The sequence below is a fragment of the Nerophis ophidion genome, linkage group LG15 (assembly GCF_033978795.1).
Source record: "Nerophis ophidion isolate RoL-2023_Sa linkage group LG15, RoL_Noph_v1.0, whole genome shotgun sequence".
In the NCBI taxonomy this organism is placed as follows: Eukaryota; Metazoa; Chordata; class Actinopteri; order Syngnathiformes; family Syngnathidae; genus Nerophis; species Nerophis ophidion.
In genome coordinates this window covers 22,516,067-22,528,420 of record NC_084625.1, presented here as the reverse complement: position 1 = coordinate 22,528,420, position 12,354 = coordinate 22,516,067, and the positions used below count along the sequence as shown (strand labels likewise).

Sequence of the window (12,354 nt, the reverse complement as noted above, 5' to 3'; positions counted from 1 at the left end):
TACAGCACTATATCATCAGTTTCTGATTTATTAAATTGTATAACAGTGCAAAATATTGCTCATTTGTAGTGGTCTTTTTTGGACTATTTGGAAAAAAAGATATACAAATAACTAAAAACTTGTTGAAAATAAACAAGTGATTTAATTTAAATAAAGATTTCTACACATAGAAGTAATCCTCAACATAAAGTGCCCTCTTTGGGGATTGTAATAGAGATCCATATGGATTCATGACCATAATTCTAAACATTTCTTCACAAAAAAAATAAATCTTTAACATCAATATTTACGGAACATGACCACAAAAAATCTAGCTGTCAATACTGAATATTGCATTGTTGCATTTCTTTTCAGTATTTATTAACTTACATTCATATTTTGTTGAAGTATTATTCAATAAATATATTTATAAAGAATTTTTGAATTGTTGCTATTTTTAGAATATTAAAAAAAAATCTCACGTACCCCTTGGCATACCTTCAAGTACCCCCAGGGGTACGCGTACCCCCATTTGATAACCACTGCTGTACACCACTGGTTCTTAAGCTTTTTTCACCAAGTACCACCTCAGAAAAAAACTTGGCTCTCTAAGTATCACCACACTGACCAACTTTAAAATGAAATAGCGTAGCAGGCCTGGTAATTAATTAAAAACAAGGCAGAAGTTTTATATAACAAGTATCAATCAATCAATCAATGTTTATTTATATAGCCCCAAATCACAAATGTCTCAAAGGACTGCACAAATCATTACGACTACAACATCCTCGGAAGAACCCACAAAAGGGCAAGGAAAACTCACACCCAGTGGGCAGGGAGAATTCACATCCAGTGGGACGCCAGTGACAATGCTGACTATGAGAAACCTTGGAGAGGACCTCAGATGTGGGCAACCCCCCCCCCCCCTCTAGGGGACCGAAAGCAATGGATGTCGAGCGGGTCTAACATGATACTGTGAAAGTTCAATCCATAGTGGCTCCAACACAGCCGCGAGAGTTCAGTTCAAGCGGATCCAAGACAGCAGCGTAGTATATTGAATATTTTTTACCACTGTATCATAACACACAGTTTGAACAGTAATACTGTGTTTGAATATAGCAAAATAAAACTGTATTTCAATCAAGTAATTATTTGAATAGTGGTACATGTACCACAGTTTGAGAATCACTGCTCTACAAAGTCAGTGTGTCATTAGCCATACTGCAAACTGTATTGCATTTGCCCAAAGTTTGTACTATATATTTTCCCTTTTTTTCTCTTTTTCAGAGGAAATCAAAGAGGAATCAGAAAAATCAAGGTAAGCCTCAGCTATTGTTTTAACAAGTTTGGTCTGATGTGTCATGAATGCATTCTCTCGAGTTCAACTAAAGGGCACGGGAACACCGTTTGTGTGTGCGTGTTTCTCCAGAGAGGTGTGCTTTTTATTTTTACTTACATCCATGCCCCTTTTTTTCTTCTCAAGTAATTGCTCTCTTGACAAACCCCTGCCTCGTGCTGTGTGTAGAAGTTGCCAAGTAACGCGTCTTCTGGAATGAGCGGCTTTCCCTCCACTTTCAATTATTGGCTCCCATTTTCTTCTTATCAACAATGTAACTGTAAGAGTAAGAAAAACATATTTATTATATTTTCAGATTAGCGCTCAACAAGCCTTAATCAAGAATACTTTTATAGAGCCTGCAGGCCTTTTCAAATGGCTTATTTCATCAGTGTGCGGCGCAGGCATACAAGTTCAGACTAAATAACATGAAAACATTCAGCAGTGTGCCTGCTGTGATATAATAGATTGCAGAGCAGCTATTGAAGCAGATTGCATATAGAATATCATTGATGTCATGTCTACTCAGGGAAGTTCAGTAGATAACAGCTTGTGTCGGTTATCTTTGGGGAGTCCTTTGCTTCTTTCAAAGTTTATGAACAAAGCCGCAAAATCTGAAGGTTTAAACTGCTGCACAAAAGTTTGTCAGACTCATGAATAGTTTTCAAAAGGACACAATAGTTCAAACCTGCATTTTGAAATGAATAACCAAAAATAGCATAGCATCCTTTGTTACCAATTTTGTCATGTTTTTAATAATAACGAAAGTAGAATTTTTATGTAAGGAGTAAAAAGTCAAACATGCTGTGTAAAGACCTCAATTAATCGAAAAAAGGGGGGAGATAACATAATACAATTATTTTTATTGGATTACAGTCTGAATATTATATTAAAATCAGAATTTTACATGGTGGTCCGTCACACAATCATGTAAGAGAAACAATCACTCACTTGTTACGTGCCATTAAAAAAAAACACCATCGTATTGAACATTCTGCCGTACGTGTGCGTGCGTGCGTGCGTGTTTTCAAAAGGACACAATAGTTCAGACCTGTATTTGGAAATGAATACCCCAAATTACAACAGCATCCTTTTTTAACCAATTTTGTCACATTTTTTTATACTACTGAAAGTATAATTTTTATGTAAGGAGTAAAAAGTCAAACATACCGAATAAAGAGCCCAATTAATCGAAAAAAGGGGGGAGGTAACATAATACAATTATTTTACTGGATTACAGTCTGAATATTATATTAAAGTCAGAATTTTACATGAATTAAGTTGTATGTTTTCAGAATAGAGTAAAACAATACAAGAACAAATATCTACTTAATACATTTAAAGTACCGTATTTCCTTGAATTGCCGCCGGGGCGCTAATTAATTTAAAACCTCTTCTCACTCCTGCGCTTACCAAAGGCATGCGGTAAAAGTAAGCATGCGCTAATTATTTTAAAACCTCTTCTCACTACGGCACTTACCAAAGGCATGCAGTAAAAAATTGAGTATGGTGTAAGCTTGGACCTTAAATTCTACTGAATAGCTCTTAATCTTCTTCCCTTTATGCGATTTCAAATTACCGGTATTGAAATCAGCCTCCTCCATTTTGAAAATGATGACAGGGGAAGTGTCACTCGTGACGTCACGAGTTTGACCAGGCGGTAATACCAAGCATGCGCTAATTATTCTGCGAAGCGAGTTTGACCCGGCAGTAATTCAAGGCAGGCGCATACTATATGCCCTGCGGCAATTCAAGGAAATACGGTAGTTTTTATATTATAATAATTTTGTCCCAATTTTACAGGACTTAAGTCAGGATTTTACATTAATAAAGCAATACTACAATCAGAAAAACGTGTATTCTTATCAAAATATTATGGGAATGGTATCATCATTTTTTTTGTTATAACTCTGCCACAAAAAACATGCCTTTTCTCATAATTTTATGACCTCTCGTAGAAGAGGTGGGGGTGAATAATACATTTTTAGATGCATCGCAATTTGGCGATGGAAGATTATCGAATTGATTAGTAAACATTAATAATCGATTTATTTATTGTAAATAAATATGCAGACAGTTCTAAAATGTGTCTGACTGCAGCGAGCTGCCTCACCGAGAGATTTGAACAACCCCTTGTTGGTGTTATGGTCCAGTTTTGCACACATTTTCATTAATTTAATAAATGTGGGAATTATTCCAAATAATTTTTTTGCAACCTTTATTTAGTGAAATATAATACTGCATCAATTTACATGAACTAAAGATGCATCAATAATCTATTTTTAATCGAATCGTGGATCCTGAATCGTAAAGTGCCCAAAGATTCCCACTCTCATCTATTAGTATAACAACTTAATTCTTGGAATGTTGTACCCTGTCTTTTGAGACATCATCATTATTATTATTATTATTATTATTATTATTATTATCCACTGTCTTCTGGTAACTCTACAACCTAATTATTCATATCATTAATTAAACATGATGGCATTTTGAGGGTTGTTTGAAACAAGACTGTCAGAGAAAACATTAGGTCGCATGGGTGAAGAGAGGCAGACATTTAGGCTCCGCCCACACTGAGTGTGAATCATAGAAGAGGGAGCACTGCAGTGGTCAAGTGAAACAATCACACACAATCATTTCAAAAGACTTTGAAATGATTGTGTTTATATATCCTTGTTTCGTTTTTTTCCTTCTTTCCTCTTAGATTGAACCACCTTTTTTCCTGAAATCACTCGAGCCACGTCCTTTTGTTTGCATCTAAGTCTTGCAATGATCCGTGTCTGGTCGTACTCCATTGAGCTCGTCCCTCCTTTTTAACAGGCTGAGGTCACATCCTCTTTCATTGCCAGGACATAAACAATGCGGCCCCTCCCTCCAACTGTCTGAGCTTCTTTGGGTGTGGCGGCAGTGGAGGATGCTCCATGCGTATAAAAGCGACGTGGCCTTTGAAGAATTGGGAATAAAATTTGCGGTGTCATTCCACGAGAGGGCTTTAGCAGCTTAAGCGAGGCCTTAAGATGCTTTGTCAGCATGAGAGCACGGCAAAGTCTGATTAGTGACACCCCCTCCTTAGATGGATCAAGTGCAGAATTCGAGGCACTTGGCCAAGACGCTAAGTTGAATGTTTTAGCTTTAACTTGCTGAAACTTAATGTATTCTTCATCTATACCAGCACAGTAGTAGTTGTACTGTTTTTCAGCAGTTTTAAATAAGTCTATAGTGGTGTATTAGAAATTATATCTAGCCTTGGAATATAGTCTTTAAAAGTGTTCAGGGCAGCACGGTGGAAGAGGGGTTGTCCTGGGTTCAATCCCGGGCTCGGGATTTTTCTGTGTGGAGTTTGCATGTCCCCCCCTTGACTGCGTGGGTTCCCTCCAGGTACTCTGGCTTCCTCCCACTTCCAAAGACATGCACCTTGGGAAATGTTGGTTGGCAACACTAAATTGGCCTTAGTGTGTGAATGTGAGTGTGAATGTTGTCTGTCTATCTGTGTTGGCCCTGCGATGAGGTGGCGACTTGTCCAGGGTGTACCCTGCCTTACGCCCGATTATAGCTGAGATAAGCTCCAGCGCCCTCCGCGACCCTAAAGGGAATAAGCGGTAGGAAATGGATGGATGGATGGGAACACACCCTTTTGTGTGCTTGTAGCGTTACGGTTGATGAGCTGTATTTGTCTCCAACACGTTTGTAGTTTTTAGCGCTTTCATATGGAGTCTACTGACAGGTATAACTTAAAACAAGGGTTGTACGGTATACCGGTATTAGTGTAGAACCACGATACTAATGAATCATAGTCGGTACTATACCACCTCTAAAAAGTCATGTCATGTCATGTCATGTCATGCAGACGAGCATGTTCGCTAGCTAGTGGTTAATGTCTATCCGTAGTGTTGTAACTACTTCTAAATAACTAATCCTTGTCTCCACGGCGACAAATATAATACATTTGTTCCAAGCATCATCTGAGTGATAAGTATCCATGCTTCACTACACACCGTAATCATAGTATTGAATTTGTTAATAATTATTTTTAGTTGGCATAGTCAAGACAAGATGTCTGATTTTTAACCATCAAGACAATTATCTTTACATTGGACACACTACACACAAGTGAATGAAGGTCATACTAGGGCTGGGCGATATATCGATATACACGATATATCGCGGGGTTTGTATCTGTGTGATATAGAAAATAACTATTGTGATATTCGAGTATACGTTCTCACGCAGTGCTGGCATTACACTACAAGCTCTAGTCGCTCTTTCTTGTGTCTCCTCACAGACAGCAAGCACACATACTGTCACGTCATACGTCACATACGTATACGCCCTCGCGTAGCAGAGAGGTAGCAGCATGGGTAACGTTAGGTGTGATGCTAGGAGAGCAGTGCAAGTGGTAATACGAGAGAAAGAAGGTGCGAATGAAGGAAGAATTAATTCCCAAGAAAAACAGCAGGGGGTCCATCGCCTGGCTGTGGTTCGGCTTCAAGTGGGAATATGTCGAACAGACAACCTTAATAAGTCAAGCATGCGGCACAAGCGTTGCTATAAAAAGTAGCATTACTGCTAATATGTAGCATCATTTGAAAAGTCACCTGCTAGAGAATGAGGAGTGATTACTTCGCATGTCAACATCTCCGTTGGGTGCCACATGGCCACACCATCAAAATGCAGAGGCAAACATTTCCACATCAACATCGTATGAAAAAAATATAATTTAATAACGTCTGCAGGAACCTACCACATTGCGAAGGATGAACACTATTTGAATTCCTGTTATGCAACTCATTTTTATTTGACACTTAAAATGTCTCTGACAATCTTGCACTTTCTGTTTTGGAAATGACATGAATGTTTGTGCCATTGCTTAATAACCGTTTAATAAATACAGTTTTGGTCAATTGACTTAGTTGTGATTTCCTTCTCTGCATGAAAGTTTAAAATGAGCATATATTAATGCTGTATGAACAAGAATTTTTTAAATGTAGTCACAGAATCATCATACTGCTGTGATTATATGCATCAAGTGTTCATTCACATCCAAGGCAAAATATCGAGATATATATTGTGTATCGCGATATGGCCTAAAAATATTGAGATATTAAAAAAAGGCCATATAGCCCAGCCCTAGGTCATACTTGGTCAACAGCCATACGTGTCACACTAATATTGAGATATTAAAAAAAGGCCATATAGCCCAGCCCTAGGTCATACTTGGTCAACAGCCATACGTGTCACACTAATATTGAGATATTAAAAAAAGTCCATATAGCCCAGCCCTAGGTCATACTTGGTCAACAGCCATACGTGTCACACTAAGGGTGGCCATATGAACAACGCCAACACTGTCATAAATATGTGCCATATAGTGAAACATCACTAAAAAACAATGACAAACACATTTGGGAGAATATTTGCACCGAAACACAACATAAACACTACAGAACAAATTCCCAGAATTTCCTGCAACACCAAGTCTTCTGGCACGCTACAAAATAATCAAACGCCATTGGTGGATCTACACCTAACATCCACTGTAATGATACCAAGTACAGGAGTTGTCTAGTCGATACTATTATGATTACATCAATATTTTTTAGCATTATAAAATCATCTTTTGTTTTTTCTCTTTTTTTATATTATGTTTATAAACTCAGGAAATATGTCCGTGGACACATGAGGACTTTGAATATGACCAATGTCTGATCCTGTAACTACTTGGATTGATACCCAAATTTGTGGTATCATCCAAAACTAATGTAAAGTATCAAACAGAAGAAGAAGTGATTATTACATTTTAACAGAAGTGAAAATATAACATATTAAAAAAGAAAATAACCAGATATTAACAGTAAATGAACAAGTAGATTGATAATTCCTTTCCTACCACTTGTCCTTAATAATTTTGACAAAATAATGATAAAAGACACAATATGTCACTGCATACGTCAGCTGCTAAATTAGGAGCCTTTGTTTGTTTACTTACTAGTAAAGGACAAGTTGTCTTGTTTGTTCACTGTTTTATTTAAGGACAAACTTGCAATAAGAAACATATGTTTAATGTACCGTGAGATGTTTTTGTTAAAATAAAGCCAGTAATGACATTTTTTTTCATGGTCCGCTTTATTTAGAAAAGTACTAAAAAATACCGAAACACATTTTTGTACCCTTACCAAAATAACAGGGGAGGATGCATACGTATAAATGTACAAGAAGGAACTTATTGACTACAACAAATATTGACCTAATAGAAATGGCGGATTTGCGCAAAGCTTTTTGGGTCAACCTCTACCGGTTATGGAGATAACCGCTGATATAACTAGGACAAAATACGTCACTAAAGTCTCAAATTCCAAACGGTTCGCTTTGAGCAAGTACAAACCCCGTTTCCATATTAGTTGGGAAATTGTGTTAGATGTAAATATAAATGGAATACAATGATTTGCAAATCCTTTTCAACCCGTATTCAATTGAATGCACTAAAAAGACAAGATATTTCATGTTGAAACTCATAAACTTTATTTTTATTTTGCAAATAATGATTAACTTAGAATTTCATGGCTGCAACACGTACCAAAGTAGTTGGGAAAGGGCATGTTCACCACTGTTACATCACCTTTTCTTTTAACAACACTCAATAAACGTTTAGCAACTGAGGAAACTAATTGTTGAAGCTTTGAAAGTGGAATTCTTTCCCATTCTTGTTTTATGTAGAGCTTCAGTCGTTCAACAGTCCGCTGTCGTAATTTACGCTTCAAAATGCGCCACACATTTTCGATGGGAGACAGGTCTGGTTTGCAGGCGGGCCAGGAAAATACCCGCACTCTTTTTTTACGAAGCCACGCTGTTGTAACACGTGCTGAATGTGGCTTGGCATCCATGAAAAAGACAGGGCTTATATGGCAACATATGTTGTTCCAAAACTTGTATGTACCTTTCAGCATTAATGGTGCCTTCACTGATGTGTAAGTTACCCATGCCTTGGGCACTAATGCTAATGCTAATCCGCTGCCTGCAACGGATTCTGGGTCTGACCTGGGAGGACAGGGTCCCTCTTGTGGATATTTTTGACCGGACCCAAACACCCAGCATCTAAGTGCTCCTTGCGCAAAGACCTCTGGGCTGGGTGGGGCATGTAATCCGCATGCCCGCCCAGAGACTCCCCCGACAGATCCTCTACGGCCAACTCCATGAAGGCTGTAGGTCTCCTGGGGGTCAGCGGAAACGCTACAAGGACCACATAAAAACCCTCCTGAAGCGCTGTGCTATCCAGCCTTCCGCACTGGAAGTCTTGGCTGCTGATATCGCCACACCTGGCACAACTGCAGTCACGCCGCCATTGCTCATCTCCAGGAGCAGACCACTGAGAGGAGAAAACAACAACGTATACAGCGACATCAGCGCGCTGCGGGGGCCCTCCTCTCAAACGTGGACTACATCTGCCCCACATGTGGCAAACCATGCGGGTCGCGCATTGGCCTGCACAGCCACATGCGATGGCATATACGAAACCCCCCTCAATAACCCATTACTGGAGCAACGTCATCATCGTAATCGATGGACAGCCATAAGCAAGCAAGTAAGCAAAGGCACTAATGCCCCCCATACAATCGCAGATGCTGGCTTTTGAACTTTGCGTCAAAAACAGTCTGGATGGTTCGCTTCCCCTTTGGTCCAGATGACACTATGTCAAATATTTCCAAAAACAATGTGAAATGTGGACTCGTCAGACCACAGAACACTTTTCCATTTTGCATCAGTCCATCGTTGAAGAGCTCGGCCCCAGAGAAGCCGGCGGCGTTTCTGAATGTTGTTGATAAATGGCTTTCGCTTTGCATAGTAGAGCTTTAACTTGCACTTACAGATGTAGCAACGAACTGTATTTAGTGAAAGTGGTTTTCTGAAGTGTTCCTGAGCCCATGTGGTGATATCCTTTAGAGATTGATGTTGCTTTTGGATACAGTGCCGTCTGAGGGATGCCGCTTACGTGGAGTTTGACTATTTGCTCGCGCAGTTGTGGACAAAGGGATGAGCATTGTTTGGGAAGCTGTTTTATATACCTAATAATGGCACCCACCTGTTCCCAATTAGCCTGCACATCTGTGGGATTTTCCAAATAAGTGTTTGATGAGCATTCTTCAACTTTATCAGTATTTATTGCCACCTTTCCAAACTTCTTTCTCACGTGTTGCTGGCATCAAATTCTAAAGTTAATGATTATTTGCAACAAAAAAAAAAACGTTTATCAATTTGAACATCAAATATGTTGTCTTTGTAGCATATTCAACTGAATATGTGTTGAAAATTATTTGCAAATCATTGTATTCCGTTTATATTTACATTTAACGCAATTTCCCAACTCATATGGAAACGGGGTTTGTACGAAACAAGACAAGATTATTTTATACATATCTCTGCCTTGCCTTCATGGTTTAATTTAAAGTTTTTTAGGACTTACGCAAATCCCAAATTCACAAAAACAAGTACCAACAGATGAGAAAAGTTGGTTTTGCATTATAAAGCCCCGTGAAAACATGGAGACATTGCGGAGATATTTACAAAACAATCTTGCCTAACTTCATACTTCCTCCAAATGAGACGTTTAGGTTTGGCCATTTTGTTTTGTTTTTCCTGAGTGTGACTTCTGCGGATATCACAATTATTCGTAAAGTTTACCCAAAAACCCTTGCACGAGTCCGTCATCGTAGTCCGACATTGTAATTAATAAGTTCCCTAATTTTCTTCTACCCTCTCGTTGCGGGGCAGACTGGCTCGTACATGCATATACATTAGGGGTGTGGGAAAAAATCGATTCGAATTTGAATCGCTATTCTCACGTTGTGCGATTCAGGATTGATTCTCATTTCTAAAAAAAAAACTCGTTTTTTTTTTTTTTTTTAATCAATCCAACTTAACAATACACAGCAATACCATAACAATGCAATCCAATTCCAAAACCAAACCTGATCCAGCAACACTCAGAACTGCAATAAACAGAGCAATTAAGAGAAGACACAAACACGACACAGAAAAAAACAAAAGTAGTGAAACAAAAATGAATATTATCAACAACAGTATCAATATTAGTTATAATTTCAGCACAGCAGTGATTAAAAATCCCTCATTGACATTATCATTACACAATTATAAAAATAAAAAAAAGAACAATAGTGTCACAGTGGCTTACACTTGCATCGCATCTCATAAGCTTGACAACACACTGTGTCCAATATTTTCACAAAGATAAAATAAGTCATATTTTTGGTTTGTTTAATAGTTAAAACAAATTTACATTATTGCAATCAGTTGATAAAACATTGTCCTTTACAATTATAAAAGCTTTTTACACAAATCTACTACTCTGCTTGCATGTGAGCAGACTGGGGTAGATCCTGCTGAAATCCTATGTATTGAATGAATAGAGAATCCTTTTAAATCGGGAAAAAATTGTTTTTGAATCGAGAATCGTGTTGAATTGAAAAAAAAAAAAATCGATTTTGAATTAAATCGCGACCCCAAGAATCGATATGAATTCGAATCGTGGGGCACCCGAAGATTTGCAGCCCTAATATAAATCCTCCGCTGTTGCCATTTCTAATACAAATTAGTGTATCGGTCGAACTTATATCTGTCAGTAGACTAATGATGGAAGCGCTAAAAACTACAACATGAATGACGGGGAGAAGATGCAGTCAAAGTGGAGGCACCTAAATAATACCGCCCACGAAATGGCACATTATGAAGACAGTCAGAAAATGGTCTGTGAAACATAATCTATGCAACATTTTGACCAAATAGCCACCATTACGTGGTGTGTAGACCACAATGAAGTGTTTTAAATGAGAAATAAATCATTGTATGACTTCTTTATATTTATTTTTAGATTTTTTTAGGACATTTTTTCTCAAAAAGAGTCCAAAGAAAGCAATTGACATGACACGTGTGGTTTGAAACATACAGGGACTATCCACAGCGTTGTCGACACTGCCTCCTCCCGACGCAGAGTCGTGTTTAAAGCGAATATGGCTAACTAAACAACAGGCGCCATGACTGCTACCAAGCACATGTGCGGCTGTGCCAGGATGCATGCAACGTTTTGAAGTTACTTTTCTGACGAAGTAAACCAAAATAATATGTCTATATATAGTTCTAAACATACTCCAGCTAGTAAACCTACAAAAAGACAAACTTTTATTTTGTCAGAGTGCAATTTTGCGTCCGTTTTTGACGCACTATGCTGCTACATTCCTGCAGTGTTTCGTGACCAGCAGACACTCTTAACACGCACCCGACGGCGAAATAAATGTAAAGAAATACACCGAATAACCCCAAAAATAACTACTTACCCTCATTTTGCCAATCTGTTCATTAGTTTTGGACAACAATCACAGAGATTTTGTTAATTCAGTGTGAAGTATGTCAACTGTGGTGGCTGCCTCCAATGTATTTGTAATCACTGTATGTGTCACTCGTTATGTATTATTATAATTGATCTTTCTTTTTGTTAAATGCTATGTGAATAAGTGTACTTTTGTACTTATTTCCCCATATTTTTGCACAATAACTCTGAGATGTTAACACTGGCAAGCAGTAAGGAATATGGTGTGTTTTTTTTTTTGTCTCAAACATATTTTGATATATTCTTTGACATATTTCTTGCCACTTTATGTTGTATATTTTTAATGACATTTTCAGTTTATTTTCTCATCCATTTTTATATCCAAATTTTGTTTTTTTTTTACTCTTTCAATGTCTGTTTTTTTTTGTATTTATATTTGACTTTCTCTTCTGCTTTTACCGAATATCAGTATTTTTGTTTTAGATAGAATCAAAAATAGTCTGTTTTTGTCAAACCCTCTCTTTTATTTGTTAATTTCTGTCATTAATATTTGTATTAATTTCTGTGTGTTCTGTCCTGAACAAAACACAAATGTTGTATCATGTGTTAATCTTGCACAAGACAATGTAATCGGTGGCTCTCCGGTGTTCACAGGCCTTCACTTCCCATACTTGTCTTCTTCCGGGGGTTATTGGGA

The 12,354-nt window shown here is 37.9% G+C and overlaps 1 protein-coding gene across 2 annotated transcripts in view; it reads left to right on the top strand.

The window, feature by feature from the left end:
* Positions 1 to 12,354, top strand: part of LOC133569470 (brefeldin A-inhibited guanine nucleotide-exchange protein 1-like) — a 67,782-nt gene that overhangs the window by 19,958 nt on the left and 35,470 nt on the right. For both annotated transcript variants that reach the window (XM_061921838.1, XM_061921837.1), the window contains exon 2: positions 1,267 to 1,297. In XM_061921838.1, coding sequence (XP_061777822.1) covers positions 1,267 to 1,297 — 31 coding nt within the window. The remainder of the gene's footprint in view (positions 1 to 1,266; positions 1,298 to 12,354) is intronic.